The sequence below is a fragment of the Lonchura striata genome, chromosome 20 (genome assembly GCF_046129695.1).
Source record: "Lonchura striata isolate bLonStr1 chromosome 20, bLonStr1.mat, whole genome shotgun sequence".
Classification (NCBI taxonomy): Eukaryota; Metazoa; Chordata; class Aves; order Passeriformes; family Estrildidae; genus Lonchura; species Lonchura striata.
The window spans coordinates 11,122,374-11,143,337 of record NC_134622.1 but is presented as its reverse complement, the minus strand read 5'-3'; the positions used below and the strand labels follow the sequence as shown (position 1 = coordinate 11,143,337).

General features: G+C 48.0%; 1 protein-coding gene across 2 annotated transcripts in view; it reads right to left on the bottom strand.

The window, feature by feature from the left end:
- The window catches only part of KSR1 (kinase suppressor of ras 1), a 51,011-nt gene that overhangs the window by 9,288 nt on the left and 20,759 nt on the right, over window positions 1-20,964 (bottom strand). The window contains exons 2-10 of one of the 2 annotated variants that reach the window (XM_021533041.1): window positions 15,038-15,178; window positions 6,230-6,377; window positions 4,879-5,299; window positions 4,667-4,671; window positions 2,889-2,949; window positions 2,426-2,509; window positions 1,796-1,857; window positions 1,581-1,687; window positions 1,135-1,303 (exon numbers count right to left, since the gene is read on the bottom strand). In XM_021533041.1, the coding sequence (XP_021388716.1) occupies window positions 1,135-1,303; window positions 1,581-1,687; window positions 1,796-1,857; window positions 2,426-2,509; window positions 2,889-2,949; window positions 4,667-4,671; window positions 4,879-5,299; window positions 6,230-6,377; window positions 15,038-15,178 (1,198 nt within the window). The other variant, XM_077787602.1, reaches the window with a different exon arrangement.

The following is a 20,964-nucleotide window of genomic DNA, read 5'->3' as shown; positions in this document are numbered from 1 at the left end:
AAAAAAAAAAAAACACCAGGAGAAAAAAAAAAAAGAACAACACAAACAAGTTAGAGGATCATCAGTGAGTGCCTCATATGCATTCAATGAATTAGTCCCAGGTCACTGCTGGGAACAGATTAGTGCATTATCAGCCTGCTGGGGGAATTTCAGCACATGCATTTTGGGAGGCCCTGACACATGACAGGTATCAAACACAAGCTGTGCTACCTCTCTCAGACAGCCTGGTGAGCAAACACCATACTTGGCAGGAGCAAAGGGAGAGCCCAGGAATGCACAAGGCAGGCCCACATCAGGTGTGATGTGCTCTCATGTCTCAGCTTTGCAGAGGTGCCCCCACAGAAGCTGAAGAACCATCCACCTTTTTTATTTTTTCAGTGAATCTGAGCACTTTGTCCCGATGCAAAGTAGCTGCAGTGGAATCCTTACACTGAACTGCCTCTGGTCCTTTTCAGCAGGCTCAAACTACAACTTAAATTCACAGGTCAGAAGCTGATACAAAATTCAGCAATGTTGAAGGCCAGATGTAGTAGCTACTAAGCACCATGTGACTTCAGGTCAAAGGAATTACATTTATTCTCACTGTTTAGATCTTTGCCCTTGTCAGAGATACTTGCCCCTCTCAGCTCTGGTTAAAGCTGCACACCAAAACTGCTCTCAATCCATAGGGCATGAAGGGTAAACTCTCCACCAGTCCTGCTTGATAGTGGTTTAAAAATCGGTGTTGATTGTGGGTTATATTTTGGAAGGGTCTGGTGAAGTAATTCATTCCAGTTCTCATTTTTACAGCCTGCTCCATCAAGTACCTCCCTCCTGACTGAAAGCCCCTGGTGAGCACACATTGCAGGCAGCATGCACTGTACAGCACAAAGGGGAAAGAAGGAGAAAAAACAGCTTTTTTCTTCGGTCCTTTTCCAAAAAGGAAAAGGAGAAATGTTCCTCAATAATCAGTTTCCTGCAAAGATATCTTGCTGATACCCTTTAAAAATTTGTAAGAAAGACATTTTAATTTTATCAGATAATAAGATACCCTTTTACACCTTGCTTAAGGCACAACCATGTATTCAGGAACCTACAGCTGTCTGTGCATTGCTGGTCAGCCTCTCCTTGCAGAGTCTGCTGCCAGGAGTGTACCTGGGAAGTTGAACCGCCCGTCCCTCGGGCCCATGGGGGACGGGTTTGGGGGCGGCGTCGCACTGGGAGGGTTGGAAGACTGGAAAGGTGCTGGAGAAGATGGAGTGGATGAGGTTGTAGAAGAAGGATTACTGCTGGAGTCCAGGGGGTTTATTGCTGGTGGATGCTCCTGCAAAGCAGAGAAAGACACTTGTGAGAGAACAAGAAAGAGGAGCTCCCCTCAGTGTCTGCTGGACAAAAGATAGAGGGAACTTGTTCCCAGGCTTGATTGTGGCATTGCTTTTCTGAATAAACACCTGGAGCTCTGGGCAACCCCTGTTTTACAGGGAGAAAATGTCTCATATCCAAGTCTTGCAAAGTGAAAGCTCCCACTCCAACCAGTGAGATCCAACCTCTCCCTGTTGCAGCTCCCCAGGGACTCTGGACATGCTTCAGCCACCTCGTACCTTTTTAGTTAGTGCTTTGGGGAGAGTTCCAAACTGGGGTTCTGTGGGTCTGTCTACTGGATTATTGATATCAGATGGGACAGACTCTGTTCTTCTTATTTTTGTTACTGAAAAACAGGTTGGAGAAGGGAGAAAAACAGCTTTAATGAGACTTTTTATTCTTTCCATACCATCAATTATATTGAAATGCCAAGAATTTATAGAAAATTACTTACTGGGAAGGAAGGATATTCTACAAGCAGGTGCCTCTTTAGTACATTTGTTGTGACATTTTAATCTGAAAGATAACCATTACATGTTAAATAGCAACTTGTTCTTTCCCAGAAAGAGGAAGCCTACCCTTAATTTGTAATTCTTATGCTAATCTCAGAAGGAGTTCTGGAATGCTCAGCCCCAGAGCAGCAGGCATTTGTATAGGGAATTCTATTATTTAGGCTAATGAAACCACAAACGTATCTTAGCATCTGGTTTATTTTTAACAGAGTTACTTTCACTGACTCTCAGCCAGCAACCATGAAGTAGTAAAATCTCAGTCCTCTGGACTAACAAGCCTGAGAGAGAAGCAAAAATTAATATCCTGGCTGTTATTTAGGGATTCAGCTTCCACTAGAAGATTTGCCCAGGATGAGGTAGGAAGCCTGTGGCAGGGAAACAAATTTGGTTCATTCATGTGTCAGGCTGCCAGCTTCAAGGGTGAGTTGTGCCAGAGCATCTCTGCCAGGCCAGAAGGACTGAAAAAATGATGCCACTGCCAAAAGTGCATCACATCAAGAGACATGAGTTACTGCAGGCTGTGGTGAGTCCACTCCAGGCTGTTCTGACGGAGACTGTCCCTGTGTGCTCACCTGCAGTACTTACACTTCACCCCGAACATCATGCTTTTCTGGCACACCTGGCAAATCTGAGATAACCAGGACTTTGTAGAGAACCTAACAGAGACAAGAGAGGGAAAACTGACATTAGCTGGTGTCTGAGGGGAAATGGACATTTGTAGGTAGCTGAACTTGACAACTGAGACACCCAAACCGACTCCAAACCCATCTCAGAGCCCTGTGCCACCACAGCCCTGCCTGGGCTGCTGGGCTGTGCCCCTGGGCTGCTCACCTGTGAATTACAGCCAGACCCAGTCCCTGGCTGCTCACCTGTGAGCTACAGCCAGACCCAGTCCCTGGCTGTTTACAGCCAGACCAGTCCCTGGCTGCTCACCTGTGAATTACAGCCAGACCCAGTCCCTGGCTGTTTACAGCCAGACCAGTCCCTGGCTGCTCACCTGTGAATTACAGCCAGACCCAGTCCGTGGCTGCTCACCTGTGAGTCACAGCGAGGCCAAAGTCTCTTCGTACCATCTGGGGGGATCCCTGGGAGAGCTCTGGTGGAGAACAAGAGGAGGGTTTAGGGAAACACTGCACAGAAACTGAGCAGTCAGTGCTCCAGGTCAGCACCTCCAGCATGAGGTGTCACAGGAACACAGATCAGACTGATTTGCCCCCTGTGAACTTGCTCTTGTATTTGTTTCCATATGATTGGATAAATCGTGATGTTTTACATTTAGGGATTACAGAAGTCCATCTGATCAGGTCTAAGCCAGTCTTAAAGGGGAAAGTCAGATTTTACTCCTAACTGGGTTACTCCCAATTGGTTTACCACAAATACCATCACCAAGTTTTCCTGCAGTGTCAGTATATTTCAGAATATTCTATTTCACTGAAAATTTTCTAGACAGGGCCAGCATGACCCAGAAGAATAAAAACATACATGTGAGCTCACTTAACTTTCTGCTACGTGCAGAAAGGGAGATCTAGACTTCCAAATGCCAAACCAGCATGCCAGTGGTTAGAGCACATAACTTCCTGAAAATTCTCCAACGCTCAGACTTCTGACATATTTCAGAAATATTGCACAGCTGAGGCAAACCCCAATGTGCAAGTTTGCTGCATCAGCACAGCAGCAGGGCTGGCTCAGAGCCAGCCTCCTCACTTGACCATAGATGGCACCATAATCTTTTTTATCATTAGTCCAGGGAGCTCCTAAAGGCATCTGTGATCCTCAGCCTCTTGGAAAAGTCTGGAATGGCTAGCTGCTTTTCCAAGGAATGCTGCTGGCCCAGCGTGGCCACCCAAACAATCCCAGCACAGCAGTAAAGAAGGCTGTTAACATCGGTCAGATGGTTAAGCCCTCACTGAATGGGTATCAACCAGTCTGGGATTGTCCGGGACTCACCAGAGCCCACAGCAGACACTTCATCTCAGCCAACACATCTATATAAGAGGAGCATCAAAATCCTTAATTTCTGTTTGAGTTTATTCTAATGCCTTTTTCATTTATCGCACGAATTATCTCACTCTCCCCAGGGAAATGCTCAGATTTCTGCTGGCATTTTCATTTTACAATCTTTCTGTTTCTGAAAGGAATTCCTGAGATTTTTGTTTTAAAGGGCATCAGCTATAGGTGCAGTGCTTGAACTTTCATACTTGCGTTTAATACTCAGACACTTTTGGACACTTTCCAAGCTGCTCCAGTCTCTCCCCATTAGCTTCCAAGGGTTACAGGTTGTGTCTGGGACACCTCAGGATGGCTAGAACTCCCAGTGGCCCTGGAGAAGCCCAGCCCTGCTCCTGCCAGCCATCACCCACATGAACAGACTCCTCAGCACAGAGGGAACACCCCACACTCCAGCACATGCTGCAGCTTCCTCAGAAAGCTGCATGAATGTGTCTTAACTTCATTGCAGAGACACTGGGCAATGCATAGCCAAAGCCACTGGATGGTTAGATGTGAAATTCCTGTACCAAGAGGCATCTGTGCCAGCTGTCTGAGGTCATAGATAAGCATCCCCTGACTTTAACCCTTGAAGCATCAGTATTCCTTTGCCTTGCTTGTGTCATCCTAGAAAATACCAGGTGCAACCAAGTAAAACCCTGTGGTTCTGTGGCAGGCCAAGCTCCTGCTCAGTTAACAGAAGCTCTGGGATAGGAGGGCCCATGGAGAACCTCCAGAGGCTGCCCAAGGATGGCCAACAGGGAGCTGACAAGCACAGGTTCTTCTTTCTCAGCAAGGCACTGCAGACACCCGTGTGAGACTCTTACCGAACCTAAAAAGAAGAAAAGATACTTTTAGGCACTGATACTCACTCCCGTGACAGGTACACACGTTGCTAGAGCAGCACGTGCTGTCCAGTTTACAGACACCTTTGGCTTTGCACAGGCTCCCGAGCTTGCTGTATTGCCAATATTTTCGTGCCGACAAAGGGCAGCCTTTGCCAGGGAGAGCCCCTGCTCCAGTTGCGGAAGAAACTTACTTTATTGGAGGAACTTCGTCTATCCTGTTGCCCAGCTGAGACTCGTGGGACTTGCTCCTGGTGAGGGTGGGGAAGTTGGGCAGCAGCTGGAACACCTTGCGGCAGGGGGGCGGCGGCGTCCGCGGCGGCTTCAGGCGGTGCCGGCGCTTGGGCTGCGGCGTGGCCGGGGGGGTGACGGTGATGCTGTGCGGAGTCCGGGGCCTGCCCCCGGCCGCGGGCAGCACCAGCGGCTCCAGCAGCGTCTCTGCCGAGGGACCGGGCCCGTGGCTCGGGTTCGGCTCGCAGGGCGCGGACACGGAGCGCGGCTGCTGCTGGCTGCCCTTGGCCGCGGCGCTCGGGGACCAGGCGGGGTCCGGCTGCGAGCAGGAGCTGTCCCGGCGCTCGGGGAGGGCCATCGGCACATCGTCCCGCAGCTCCCCTCCTGTCCAACGGAGCGGCGTTAGCGTTAGTGGCGGCCAGGCACGAGGGCACTGCGCGCCGAGCCGGCCCGGGCTGCTCGGGCCCCCGGCGCTCCTCGGCAGGGCTGTGCTGCCCATTTCCCCTGGCAATGGTCTCCCCTGAGCCTCAGCAGGGCCCCAGCCTGGGAAAACTCAGCACAGGCCCTGATTTGATCTTTTGAGAGACATATACCTGGGTTTTTAAAAATGCCATTTATTTCTAAGAGGTGAATGCCATAACTCCTGAGCAATGGCTGGTTTATACAGTGTGGATGGGAAATATTTGACAGCCTGGGACAAGAAAGATTAGAAAAAAGGAAACATGAGACTGAGCTGTTTGCTGATCTTTTCCATTAACTAATCTTTACCATTTGTAAATGGACGAACTGTCATAATATCAACAGGAAACATCACCTTTCAGTGACAGATTGATAACTGCTACAAAGAAAGATGTGGTGCATGTGAGTTCCAGTCTGCAGGGAGAGGCTCTTATACAAACAGATTTTACAGTGCCTGTGGAAGTGCTAGGGGAAGGTTTCTCTCTGAGCTGGCAATATTTGGGGAAGGCATCACCTACAAGGAATCTGGTTGTATTTAAGTAAGTCAAGGATTTGTACTGACCCATGGGGAATGAACTGGAGCATTAGACACAACTCTGAACAGAAAGGGTTAATAAGGATATAGTCTACAGAGTAGGAGAGGATTCTACATGCATTTATTTCCATTTATTTATCTGACTTGATGTCCAAACCAAACCCAACTGCCAGCTCTAGACAGGTTTGATCAGTGCACCTTCGTGCACATGCCAGAGCCATAGGCTGGTCACAGAACATGCCCAACCAGTGTCTGCAAGGCAGCAGCTGGGGCTGGGCTGCTGGGACACCAGTGCCACAGCAGAACAGGGCAGGCTGTACCTGACTCCGTCACCTTCCGCAGGCAGCTCAGGGCCCCGTTGAGCCTGGAGCACTCCTCATCCCTGGCTCCACATCTCTTCATTGTTTCTTTCACCTTTGACTCATTCATTTCTAGTAAGGCATCCAGGGTCAGCTCCTCTGGTATTCTCTGCAGGAAAACAAGAGAGACCCTTTTTGTTGCTCTCTGTAAGAGTGTCACCTGTCGTGTACGTTCAGCAGTGGCACTGTCTCACTGCCCGGGCTGACTCATGGCTCACTCCTTTTGGCAGTGCCCCTCTCTGGCACAACAGCAGTGCCCACAGCTGCTCTCTCCTGTGCCTGGGGTGTGAGTGTGCTCTGCACCCCCAGGACTGGTCATCCTTCTGCTATTCCATTTAGGATTACAGGGGATCAAAATACTCCTCCCCTTACGGAAAATTTTTGCAAGGCTACTAGTGAAAGTTAAACTTTTTCATTAAAAACAGGGCCAGAAATAAAACAGGTCTAAAACCTGAAAAAGAGTCAGATAAGAGTGTTTGGCTTTTTAGTACTGAAGTGAACAGCAGAAACTGTGAGGAAAACTACTTCTTTATTTGAACAAAAAATATATGTTTGGACAAAGATAATGGCCTCCTCCTCATGCAGTTTTTCCTTCATCAGAGAACCAGCTTTACCCATATCCTGCCTGGAGAGATATCTGTGTAGAACTCCTACATCTTAATACACCAAAGCCCCACAGTGATAAGGCTCACATCAGGCAGACACAAAAGATACAAGAGCCTGGAAAACACAAAATGATCTGGTATTTCCTGACACAGAACTGAGCTGTGCCTCTCTCTCCTCCCCCATTCAAATGTTTCCAGTGTAAGTCTGCAGCAATTGTGGTTAATAAACAAAACCAGGATACTTAGCCCAGTTACCCAGGAATTTCCCTGTAAAGTTCTGCCTAAACAAACCTCCCTGTTGCCTATTCTCACAATGAGATCACAAATTTCACAATATTTGGCCTTTATCCTAAAGTTTCAACTCCTGGAATCAAGCTATATAAAAGGCTTTGAACTTTATTTGAAGGGGAAACTCAAAAGTGTGTCTCACTGCTTGGTGAAACAAAAGCTTGGAATCCTCTAGTCCTCAAACCCCACTTCTGACTCAAAGCAAATGTGAATGTGTTGAATGTCCTTTAACAATTGCATCTTTCTTAACCCAGACTCTTGCTTTGAGAGCTGACGCAGGACTTTCAGCTGTGACAGTGCTCATCAGCCCAAACCTTTGGAGCTCTGTAGGTGGCAACACAAAGAGTTTCCAATTTTAGTAACTGTGGCATGGAGCAAACAAAAAGAAAAAATTAAGAAAGGGCAGAAGTCTAAGAAACACATCCTGTATCTTCTGTCACATGCCCTGAACTGGATGAAACACAAAACACAGCTGACTCAAGGGGAGACCAGGAATTTAAATGAGCAGTAAGCATGAAGCAGGACCAGAGCAGAGCCAGGGTTCAATGAAGTTTGGGTAGATTTTCTTTTTTTTTCTGTAACTAATCTTTGCAGAGTAGCAAAAGTACAGACAGCACAACTGATGCTGGGTATTATTAATTTTTCTGCACATCTGCACTACGAGGATGCAGGAATAAGACTGCCCCAAAAGCTCATTCCTGAATGACTTGGATAAATTTCAGATAGAAAATTCAGTGTAACATCTATCTCCTGGGATTCCCTGCCCTGTTATCACACTCCAAAAAACGAAACTCCCAGGGGTCCAGATGCTCAGAGCTGGACCTGTAATGTGTTTCCACAATTCCAACACCGCAGCATGAAGGCAGCACAGTTTGCTCACAGAGCCCCAGCTGAGCTGGGCTGGTGACACCAGAATGGCACCAAGTCTCTCTCACAGTCAGTCCTTTCCTCAGCACCTCCTGGATTCCATTCCCTGGCAGCTCACAGAAGCAGCTTTGTTCTGCCACACAGGACCAGGCCCTCAGCCTCAGGGGACACCAGCACTCTAAAGGGGACAGGGGCAAACAGGGATCAAGGTTTAGTGGGACACAGAGACAGCTTTTTACCCCAGCCCAGGTGCTCCTGGAGCCAGGAAGCCAATGGTGCCCTGTTAAGCACAAGGAAAAGCCAATGTCTTAAAAAAACATTTATCCTGTTTTGTACTGTTTAACAGTGCTAGGGTAAGTGGGATTACAGTGATGCCATTTTTTAATTACCTTGAAACATTTCCTCACTCTCACCATTCCCCCTTAGAAAACAACACAGACTACATAGCCATTGCTGTAGGCAGGAGTCATTATTATTATTAATTATTATTATTATTATTAATAATAATAATAATAATAATAATTCCAGATCTCAGCAGGAGCTCCCTGGTTCCATCACCCAGGACCCCCTCACTTCCCAAGCTTTCATGCATACATGTAACCAGGAATTTATCAGAGCTGTTAGTAAGTGAGCTGGTAAAGTGGAAGAAACCAAGGTTTCCTTGGGAGAGCAGAGCTTTCCCACCACAGCCAGTGGCAGCTGGAATGCAGGCCCGGCTGGGGTGGGACTGGTGGCAGCACGGCTGGAGATCTGGTTTCTCAAAGCCTAATCTGTGGCAGGAACCAACCTTCAGGCTGGATCAAGGACTCAAGCCTTCCTGGTTGCAGAGAAAACAATGTTTTTAAGATGCCAAGCTACTGAGCATTTCAGAAGTGTCAGGGCATTCTTCCTTTGCCCCATCCCTTTGGAGGACACATCTCTCTCTGCCCAGAGCTGACTGGTCTGTAATGGTCCCCACAAGGCCCAGCTCTGCCCCCCCAGCTCAGCTCTCACACAGACCCTGCCTGAGGGGACTGCACCCACACACAAAGCCCAAGCTCCTCTTCTGCTCAGCAGGTTAATTTTAGAAAGACAGAATAGCAAGTTGTAGGAAAGTAGAAAGTACAGTAAAGGAGATTATATTTAAACAATCCCAATGACCTTGAGCTGGGAGAGCTCAGACTTTCTGAACCTGCTGCCAGCCCCCATGACACGCGACAAAAGAAATAAGCCTTCGAAGAGGGGGAGGGAGGGGAACTAAGAGGCTTTCTTTAAACAGCCACTCATGTGCTGCACATATGTGGTGGCTTAATATGCAACTGGTCAACCTGATCCCTGTAAGATTGGCCTGCTCTGCCTTGGCTGTGTGTCACCCCCCAGGCAGTGTGACAGTGAGGAGGGTCACTAGTTCAGGGTGGCTCTCAAACAGGTTCTGCTGCTGCCCTGGCTCAGCTGCTGTGGGGGGAGAAGGGTCCCTGCTCAGGGGCATGTGGGGGGCTCCAGCCCCTCAGTGCAGCTCTGGGCCCTTGCACAAGGGTTACTGCCACTCTTCACCACTGAGGGTGAGAAATGTGGGTCCAGCCGACCTCTCTTTACCTGCTTCTTCAGTGGGTGCTGAGGCTTTTTTAAAAAACAGCTTTAAAAATGCAGATTAAAGGCTTGCATTAGGACCAAGCTCAACACCACCTCCCTGGGCACACCTTGTCTTGACAGGGAGAGCTGCAAGATATCCAGACAGTACTCTACTAATAAGGTCAGAATTAAAAACAGAAAAAGCAGGAGAAGACAGAATCTGCTTTCAATCTTCAGCACCTCATAACTGCCAGCAAAATCTAAAGCCTAACCATGCACTGCTCAGCAGAAGGGATGCTAAAAAGTCCCAAGCAGGAAATTATTCCTCCCTACAATAGGTAAGAGGACTTTTCCCTGAAGCCCTCCTGCTTATCAGGCACAGACTGCACTTCATGGTGCTCGTGTCTAAAGAGAGAAATGTGAGTACCAATGCATCCAAGGAGCCATCCAAGGGTCAGTCTCATTTAGTCCAGGTGAAGAGTTCACAACAGTCTTTAATCTTGTCTGGTGTCCAACTTAAATCCCTGAAACATGGCAAAAATGCTGGTATCTAACACAGTGGAGGGGTTATTTTTAGTAAAGATTCCACCCTGCAGATAAGCCTACGTAGCTAATGCTGCTGCAGGCACTCTGCAAAATCAGCCTGACCTGCTCCTTGACCCAGTAGCCACAGCTCTTCCTGTAAAGCTGGACAGTTGTCAAGACCCCAAATGTCTCCTCTTAAATCAATACATCCCCTCTCCAATCACACTCCTGTAAAGCAGCAGATGCTAGAAGAGAAAGCCCATTACATAAGGTGCTTAAATTCCCACTGATAGCTCTAAGCAAAGTATGTAAAGATGCTCTTGAGAACATCTTGTGCCTGCTAGTTGTTACTTTGCAGTGCTTTTCTGGTGTCCAGCAATGAAGGTACTGAAAAATTGCTGTATTATTAAATTCCTGGAGATTTTATGGGCATTCTGGAAAGCCTCTCACTTGAAATCTCCAGCTTGCATTAAGCTGCGAGCATAAACAGGCCATGGTTCCACCTAACATCACCCTCCTCACTGTTCCACCTCACAGCAGAGGCTGGAGCAGAGCTGACAGGCTCAGGGCATTCTGTCCAGCTGGCTCTTTGTGGACAGGAGAGCTGCTGTCACTACTCTTCTGTGGCAGACAGGTGCAGCAGTTGCAGATCCCTCAGGCTGACTTCAAGCCACGAACGGTTCAGAGTGCCCAAGGCTGAAGGGGCACCTGGAGCCCTTGGCAGGGAAGGGGGTCTCTGGCAGTGGTAGAGGCTATCTTCCAGGAGCTATCTTCCAGGAGCTGTTTACACTGGGGAGAGGCCTTCAGCTGGAACACTGAAGGAATTTTATAGCTCAAGGAAGCCTGCAGGACAGAATTAATTTGCATACACACAATTAGCACATCCAGGATCTCTGCTATCTGGTGGGCCAGCCAGAGCTCCTGCTGCCAGACCCATGGAAATCCCCAAACAGCCACGGTCCTCATGGCCTTTTCATGCAGATATGCTGACAGAAAAAGATGAGAGGATACAGCTGGGGAAACCTGATAGGCGTAGGCAAATCTGCCTCTTCTATCCCCCATCCAAAGGATGCACTCACAAAAAGCCCTCACAACTCCTCCAGTGACAGATCTGCTACCAGCTGGATCCCTGTGCAAACAGGACCTTCTGCCCTGGGCTCACAGCAGCAGCCCCAGACCCCTGGCTCACCCCTGACTGGGGCATTTTCCCCGGGGCAGCACAAGGCTCCGGGCAGACAATCCCTGCTCAGAGCACGAGCCCTTCCTGCTCTGCTCCGCTGTGCCCAGCACTGCCCCTGCCTCGCTCAGCTCTGCAGCTCTTTGGCATCAATGCTGATGGGGATGGGCTTCACAGGAGGTATCCCACAAAAGGGTACAAGGGTACAATGGGGACTCAAATCCGTTCCAAAAGGAACAGCCACAAAGAGCCCCAGCCAGAGCCCTGTTCCACCTGCTCCCAGTCTCCCTGGTGACACAGCCCTGCTCATGGCCAGACCCCGGGGCAGGATGTGCCCCTCCCTGTGCAGGACAGTTACCCACTCTAAAAACAGCTTTCCAAGCTTGACTGACTGGCACCCCTGCTCTACGGCCAGCAGGACTGGCCCAGACATGCTTCAGAAGATGATAAGATGACTCTGTTCTTAAGTTAGTTTTTAAGACAGTGACAAGTTACATGTGGGAACAAATACAATAGTTATGTTTCTGGGAAGCAAATTGATAAAGGCAGAGAAAATTGCTTTCTGGGCTGAAGAAAATAAGCCAAAAGAATTTTTTTGGCCTCTTCTATTTGACAGACATACTTCAAGCTCAGAACCCAGTAAGGAGCTCTGCAAGGGACTTCTTCCATCAGCTCAAGAGTGGAGAGAGCAGCCTGTTCTCATCCTCCTTCCCTCCCACTGCTCTCCCAATTCCTGACTCCAGCTCCCAAGGCAAGCAGGACAATCCAGATCAATGAATTCTTCTAGGACCATTTTCACAGCAACTTTTACCCACTCAAGATGACTACATAGCATGAACACCTTCTGCCTGTAAGGCTCCTTACCCTGTCTTTTCTAGGTCTCAGTTCAAGTACCTCCTTGCTCACTTTCATCCCACCATATTTAACCATTTATACATATTTTTTGGTATTAAACTACACATACAATCTGTCTCTAGAATGAATCAATCTCTAGAACTGATCAGATTCTAGAACTCCTCAGCAAAAACAAGGACTCCAGCATTCCCTAGAAATATAATTAAACAGGAAGTTACAGCACCACATTAGCCCAGCTCCAAAGCAGAGCTTGCTACCACTTTCTATGATAAAAATCTGTCTGGCATCTGATTAGAGGAACAGTAACAAAGCCACAGAAACAGCGCAGGTCGGGTGGCAGGTTCCAAGTTTCCTTACCCCTCGGAACTGTGCATTGCCACAGAGGATCCCAGAGTGGGGCTGGCAGTGCCCACCTACCTGCAGGCCCGCGAGGTCGGCACAGCCCAGCCCTCGCACCCGGCGCAGCGTCACCGGCTCGCTGCTGTCCGCACTCTCGGCAGCTTTAGCTGTTGCCCAACGCCATAAACACTGCATTGTTATCGCTGTAATCTCTTCCAGAACTAAAGGATTTTACAGGCAGTCATTATTCTCGTTTTAAATATAGGTTTTCAAAGAAATAAAGGAGCCCAGCAATTATAATCACCAGAGCTTTCGAGCTTCACAATGTCTAGAGCAAGTCACTGAGCAAAAATAGTCTTCACTCAGGAGTAGAGGAGTCAGCAGATACTCTAAATTGGAGCTGCTGCTCTATTTCTGACAGGAGAGCCTGGGAGCTTCTGTGCTTCCCTGCATGGCAGCTTTATTTGGGAGAGGACTGGGGGGAGTGAGGGGAGGGGAGGGGAGACAGAGAAACAGAGCATTGTTCCTCTCACCGCTGAGCTAAAGAACTCCTGCAATTAGGCTGCTTTTCAACAGTGTTATGTCACAGATTAGCACAGTCTTGAAAATACTCCCTCCAGTAGCACTAGAAATGCAAAGGGAATCAGACTCCTTAAAAAAGCAAAAATCCCATCAACCCAGGCCTTTCTCCTGATTTGTCCCTGAGGGGCAGCAGGCACAGAGAGCCCTCCACTGCACCTCCTCCTGTGCCAGATCTGCTGTCCTGCTCAGCTCTCAGAGGTGCCCAGGGCAGGGCTCTGAGACAGCTCTTCTGAGACTCCACAGGTACCTGGCAACCTCTCCAACTAGTTTCAGAGCCTAAAAGGCACAAGAAGAGAGGGCTGTGTGCCATGTGACCACACTGTGACACTTGTGCAGTTTTCCTCCACTCTGCACCATTTTTTGGAAGCCTTAAGAAGCAAACCCAGCACGCCTATTTCCATTTTACAGCGAGCTAACAGTATCTGAGAGATGGGAAGTTGTTCCCAGTAGCACAGAGCCAGAACCACTCAAGGGTCCCCATTTTCACAGTGTGACCTGCTCAACCCTGTCTGCAAAGGCTCCTCCCCATCCTGTCACAGGCAGGCAGCATGCACAAAGCAGGACACCACTCTAGATTTTGTAATAACTAACCTATTAAAGCTCCTTCTGTCAGTGATTTCCATTTTGAAAGCTTTAAGCTGAAATGCAGTTCAACATGCTGTATGAAATCTAACCAAGAGCAGGAATGATCCCATGATACCTGAGACATTTCTGAAAGGTAACTCATCCCAGACAGCTCTCAGCACTGTGCTGATGTCAGTGTCCAACACCAACGGTGACTGCATGGCTATTTTTTGAGCAGTGAAATAACAGGACCAAAAAAAAAAAAAAAAAAAAAAAATCACTGCAAGAGCAGAGCACTTAGTTTATTAGCCCAGCAATTTCCACTTCCCTAGCTCACAGCCTGTTCCAGCATGCCTACTCAGAAATTATTTTAATGACCTACAGGGTGTTGCAGTTCTGCTGTCCAGCTAATACAAGCGTTACAGAAGCTGCCTGCAGCTGCATGAAATGGATGCAGAACCCTTAAAAGATTACCATACTTCCAGAATCCCAGGGGAATTTCAATGCTTTGTGCGCTTCTTACAGTTCTGTCCCAGAAGGAACAGAGTTCATTCAATTGGACACTGCTTGGGAGGGAGCAGCAAGAGCGTAGCGTACAAATCAAAAATATCTGGGAAATTCTTTCTGCCTTAGACCAAACCCGAATTTGTTCACCCCTTTCAGTGACCACACATACAGAAGGGCAGTCTCAACCCTCTCTGCTCCCTAAATTAGCAGGATGTGGCAGATTTGAACTGTCCACCTCCCTCCCCACTTTTCTTCCCTTCTTCCCTGCTCCCCCCCACTCCTTTCTGTAGGCATCACAAAGGATTTATAAATGAGCTACAAAGACATTCTTTTAGACTCAGGCAATTCCAGTAACCTTAGAAACCAACACTAGCTGGGAGCCTGGCAGTTTGGCCACAGCAACAGGCTGCTTTTGTCCTCTCATTGTCACTGCTGCACCTTTGGCTGTGCCACCCAAAACCTTGCTGGGCTGGAAGGCAACAGCAGCATTACATTCAAAATGAACAGTAGGAAATAAAAGGAACAACTTGATCCTGAACCCATCCTGTTTCACCAGAGACCACTTAGTTACATCAGAACCAAGCTGGAATAACTTCTATGAAAATTTGTGGAATTTTTCACCCAGGCAGATTCCTGCTGAGCTCAAAGAAAAAATTTAGTTGTTCAGCAATCAAAGGAAACTGAATGAGAACACTGTGACCTGGCCTGCAGAGGCAAAAATGGAAAAAAATAATAGAAAAGACCTTTTCTGTCTTGTTTAGCTGTCAGTGGACTGAGGTCTACGTGTGTGTGTGTGTGTGTGAGATTGTAAGCTGTTCTGGCTAATGCTGTGGCTCTCAGACCCAGCAGGCAGCTGGGAATGTACTGAAGGGACAGGAGGGCTCTGTGAGGGCCGTGTCCCCTCCCTACCTGCACCACCTCCTTCCTGACGTTGACGATGTCCAGCCAGTCGTTGAAGCGGGGGTAGCTGTTGAGCTCGGCGGTGCGGTCGCTCAGGGGCACGCTCAGCTTGCACTGCCGCTGCCGGTGGATGTAGTCAATCAGCTTCACCTGGGGATGCAGAGCACAAACTGTGACTTCCTTGGCACGGGCTGACCCTTCCCAGGCTGTGCTCGTACACGGGGCACGCTGCCTTGTGAGCAGGGCCCTTTCATGACATAGAAGTGACATCCTCCTGTGAGCTCTCGGGGAAATCCACACAGTGCAATTCCCTCACACTGAGCATCTAAACCCCCATCAACCGCAGTTCTGAGGCAGGAATAGCCAAAGTATCCAAAGACTCTGAGGCCTGTTATTTGATGGGCATTTCTATTACAAAATCAACATTAAAGCCAGCTAACTTAAAAGAACAAAAATTCAGGCAGTTGGATTGATGATTTCTGTGTATCTTCTATCCTAAAATTTTATTCCAAAGCTTTTATCACCTGACCATCTCATAGCAAATGCACTACAAAGAATTCTTCATTTTAGGCACAAAAGGATAAAATAGCAAAAAGGAGTATTGTTTGTGCCTTATGTTTGCTTATCAAAAAGAAAATACTCTCCAAAGATTGCCCACTGTGTCACACATTCCCATGAGGCAGGCTTAAGCTTCAAAACTTTCCTAACAAAACAATGCCTCAAAGCAAGTTAGTTGATGCATGATTTATAAACCAAAACATGTTCTTAGTCAACAAATTTTAGCATCTGGGACATGATCAGACTAAAAGTGTAAAGGAAAAAACAAACATGGATTCTTTGACCGTTATGATGTGTCCCCTCTTACAGTTTAAGTTTTTTCCTATGAAGTTAGTTGAGAGCATGTTTTATGAGCAATCTATTCCTTACAACTATCAGCTATGCCAAGTTTGTCCCTGCCCACACACCGAATTCTGATAGCAATGCCATGCATTTTGAGATTTATCAAAAAGGGTGTGAATACTGAAGTGATTCCAACTCCTGTAATGCCCAGAGCAATGCAAAGCACTGCCATTCCCAGGAGAGGCAAAGCAGGACTGCCATGTCCTAGAAACTCAGCCATCCCTTTGCATTCTCACTCTAACCACCCCTGGTGAAACCTGAGGAGCCTTTCCACCACAACTTGCCAGCACAGCTTTGGAGCACCAGCCCTACAATGAACTGGAAATCCCAATCACTCGTTCTCAGTACCTCTTTTTGTATAAAGGGGCTGTCAGCACTTCCTTTTTCCCAGCCCTGTGCTGCTTCCTCTGGCCAGAGCAGAGCAGGGCAGGGCAGGACAGGGCCAGCCTCGGGAGGGACTGGCTGTGTGCTCAGCAGTGCCTGGGCCCCAGTGGCTGCCAGGCTGCTGCGTGCCAGGCAGAGCCCAGCCAGGGCTGTCCCTGCCATGTGTGCCATGTGCTGGGCCCTGTGTGCCAGGCAGGGCTGCTGCTGGCTGTGCTCTGGTTGCCCTCTCTCTGCACCAGCCCCTCGGCTGTGCCCTGCCTGAGTTCCCCTGGCTCTGGAGCAGGGGGCTGGGATCCTCCAGGCATCCCCGTGCACGCTGGGGCACACGTGTCATGGGCTGCCCTCTGCTTTCTCACTGTCACACGTCCTTTCCCACAACAGCCTGTCCACAGGGCTCTCCTGTTCACTCCCATGGCAGAAAGGGGCTTGCAGGTGCTGTCCCAAGAATTTTCCTGCTTGGGGTTTGGTTTAAATTTTCTTTCTTCTCAGTGTGCTTTTCCCCCTCTACGGACACTGTCACTGGGCAGGCTGGGATGAGTAGATGGGCAAGGGTTCCTCAGGACAGGCAGAAAGAAGAGGCTGCAGGAAGTTTGTAGACTCAACAGCCCCCAGCATGCCAAAAATCAGCTTACACAAATGAGAAACAGCTTCCCAACTGTGCAATAGCTATGTCATGGAAAAGAGAAGGAAGACAGAAATCACCCAAGCCTTGTCTCCTTGCAGAGGCCACTCAAGGGAAGGGCCAATGACGATATGTGTTCTGATACACAAACTGCAACCACAACATCCAGCCCCAGGCAAACAGCTCATCGTGTTTGTGATCCTGTATGTGGAATTCCCAGGGCACTGCAGGATGTTCCTGCTGCTGCCCCCGGCTCACCTCACCCTTCCCCATTCCTGGGCACGCCTCAGGGTTGCAGAGCACCTAGGGACAGAGGCAAGATTGCACAGTGATTTTGGAACTGGTACAGCCAGCTCTGATGGGCCTGTGTCTAAAGCAGCAGCTCAGCTCTGCAGTCTGACTATCATCTGTTATTTTAGTGTAGGATCTCCCATCAGGTAAGATTTATTTTTCCTGGAAGAAGGATGAGCTATCAGCATATTCTGTACTCTGTAAAGCCAAAGCTCCACGCTTCGTTACATGGAACATTAATTACAGGCAAATGCCCTAAAAGTAGCACATGATCCAGAATAAAGCAGGGAACTGCAGGCAATGGAGGTGTCAGAATCTGTTCCAAAAACCACAGTGGAAGGAAAGGAGGGCTTAGCATCTATTTATAAATGAAAAATCACAAATTATGTAAAAGAAACGATACAGAAAGTGTGTGCCCCATGTTCTCCAATTCCAGCATGCAGTGTTATGAGGACAGCACACTGATCGAGGCAGGATATTGCTGAGGTACAGCCACTGCTTTTGCACTCCTCACAGAAGTTCTCCTGGCTAACCTCAGAGTAACATCAGAAGCATCACATGAGTAAGAGAACAGAGCTGGGCTGCACTCCTGGCTCTGCCACTGACCTGATCTGTCTGATCAGGAGCAAATGCACTCATGTCTCCCCTTCTCCCTGCACGCAGCTCTGCCTGCTTGTCCTGCAGGAACTCCCTGGAGCAGGCGCCGGCCTCAGCTGTTTTGGTACTGCTTAAAAAAATACTGGTTCAAATATTTCCCCTTCCCGGTGTCATCCATAGCATAAACTCCTAAAGGACATTGCAGGAAAGGACTCTGTATAGCACGGATTGCAATGTCCAGCTTTTCTCCTTTGTTGGTATATTACGAATTCTCCAAAATGGATAAGCACTCTGGCAGCACAGGTCCGAGAGTCTCAGAGGACCAAGGCTGGTTTTTCCCGGATAACTCTTTCACATTTACTACTCCAGTCCAAATTTGTTTTCTCCTAGTCCTATAAATAGTGTATTTGCATTCTCTTCCCAGCCTACATGCACCATGCTTCTCCCCTAGGATGAATTTTATTTTGTTGTTTCCTGCCCAGACTTTTACTAAACTACATGGTTTGGCTTAAATAGCTGAGCTGTTGCAAAACCCTTTTCTGAGAATATAATAAAATTTCTGGGTTCAGTGACGCACGTAAAAACCCACAACCAGCACACAGGTCTCCAACCACAAACTAGACTGAGAGATAAAGACAATGGTAGCTACTCACTGGCTGCTTGTTAAATGGCACGTCCTACTCATTACAAATGGCAAACCCCAAACTATAAGCAGCAATACTCCAACTGCCGTGAACCCACAGAGATGGGAAAGGACAAGAAGAGAGACAGGATACGGAGCAGCTGGAGCACATCACTGATTCCAGAGCAGAGCCCTGCTGCTCTGCCTGGTGCAGCTGATGGCCAGGACACCAGTCCTCATTGCTCTGAGAAGGGCACATGCTGCCAGGTGCTCCTGCATGCATATTCATCTCCTTACAGCACCTTTAAAAGATCCCTTCACAGCACAGATGAGAAGCACCTTCAAGAAATTTAAGAGAAAACTGCCAAGCTTGTACTTTTTTTATTTATTTCTGCAAAATAAACAGCAGATCTCTTGAGATGCGAGTCTGCCCGTATCCATGACCTCCAGCCAACAGCTGGGACTTTAGAACACAATAAACAAAAAGCAAATGCCCACAAGTTTTTCAGCTGCACCTCTGCAGACATGGCACAGAAAAGCATCTGCAAAACCAGATCACTGACATCGAGGTGCAGAATTCAGGAGCTACTACAAGGAAGAACTGGAAGAATTCTGTAGTCAAACTGCAGCCCAAGTATTTCTGACCTCTAGTTAACTGATCAGAAATCACATTCTAGCTTCTTCATTTGTCAATGTTAATAGTTATGCTGTCCAACCAGATAAATCAAGTTTCATGCATTTCCCCAAGCTTCTTGTCGATGATGTTTTATTTGTGTTTAGAAAAGTGGCATCTTGTTCCAGAGTCACTAAAAGACATTAAACTTAGACCTATTGCAGCTCCTGCACTTGGTCAAAATCCAGTCTGAATCTAATGCACTTGATCCAAATAAACATGGAAAAAGGAGCAAAGGCTAGAAGACTTTCCATTTCTCTGATGCCTTCTGTGGCTTAGTCTCATGCTTTTAATCTGCAGATCTTGAAATACCCTAGAAATGCAGCAAAAGTAATAATTTTCAATTCACCAAAAAAAAAAAGGGAAACCATGGCAGAGAATAGAGATTATAAATTAAACAACCTAGAGACAGACAGAGGGGGGGACTCTGCTATGCCAAAGTGCCAGCCAAGATTTCTGCAGAATATCAACAGTTGGAGACTAAGTTTGATTCAATCATACATTTCACAACCAAATGCCATGTTTTCACACTTTCACAAAACTTATAATCTGCTCAGTGAAGCCTGCAACTTTTCTTGTTGACTTGAAACATACGCAACGTTTAGAAGAGGAGTTTTGCAATACCCAAAACAAACAACTGTCATGATTTAATCAACATATCAAGCACATGGTCAAAAGCAGATCCTATTGCTCCTGTGCCTGAAGATGGAATCTCAGGGAGCCTGGCAGCACTGGAGGAGACAATAAACATGAGCTTACATGGAAACTTCCAAGGCTACAACCAAGTCCTGCCCTGCAATTTACCCAGCTGGCGGCTGAGGCTTTAAAAGGATCAGATCAATGTACGGCCCAGCTCTTGCATGTGGTTAAGAGAAATGCAAATCATCTATCTTGCCACAGACAGGAATTAATCAGGAAGGAACTCCTCTATTAACCTCCTGCCAAGAACCAGCCCAGAGGGCAGGGAGCACTCCCTGCAGCACCCCAGCAGCTCCTGGTGCAGCAGGACACTGCACTGCCCGAGTCAGGATCAGAGCATGAGGGACGCTCTGCTTTTCTGCCTCCTGAAACAGAAGACAAAACTTCTGAACTGGAGTTTATCTGTACGGGGCACTGCGGAAAGTCATATGAGTCATCAGAAAGCATCCAGTGAAAGTGGATTCACTTCACACCTTTAGCTGACTCTTATCTACTGTCCCCGGTGCCATTATATACACGAACCCTATGGGAAACCAAAAAAACCTTCTTGGCCACTTGACCACTGAAGAGAACATAAAAAGGTCAGAATTGGACATACTGAATTTGTCCCTGAAGTCATGCTTGGAAACCATGTGAGAAACTGATAAAGATCTCATCAGCCACTGGGAGAGCAGCAGCATGTGAGTATACTTCAGGGCACTTTCTCAAAGCCATCGGTTTAAAGTGAAAAAGGTGCAGCAGGGTTGATCCAGGCAAGGGAAAGACCTAGGATGTCACTGTTATACAGCACACTGAGAGCTGGGGCAGAGCCTGGGCTCTGGAGACCTCAGAAAACCCTGTGCAGGTGCCCACACAAGGAACCAACCCCTCCCCATGCCAGGCACCCATCACAGCCACTTGAAATACGGGCTCAGTGCCTGCTCTGCCTTACGGTCTGTCTCAGAAATAGCCTCCAAAGCAGCCCTGCCCCTGTGGGTTTTGGAGAGGAGCACAACAGAACCAACAAGTCACCCAGATCCCACAATAACTGTGTGGGAATGTCAAACTGGTGGAAATAGCAAACACCGAAGAGATAGAAGGGCTGGCTGGTTCTCCAGCTGGGACTGAAACGCAGCAATGCTGAGCATGACCTGAGCAGAGCCTTCCCC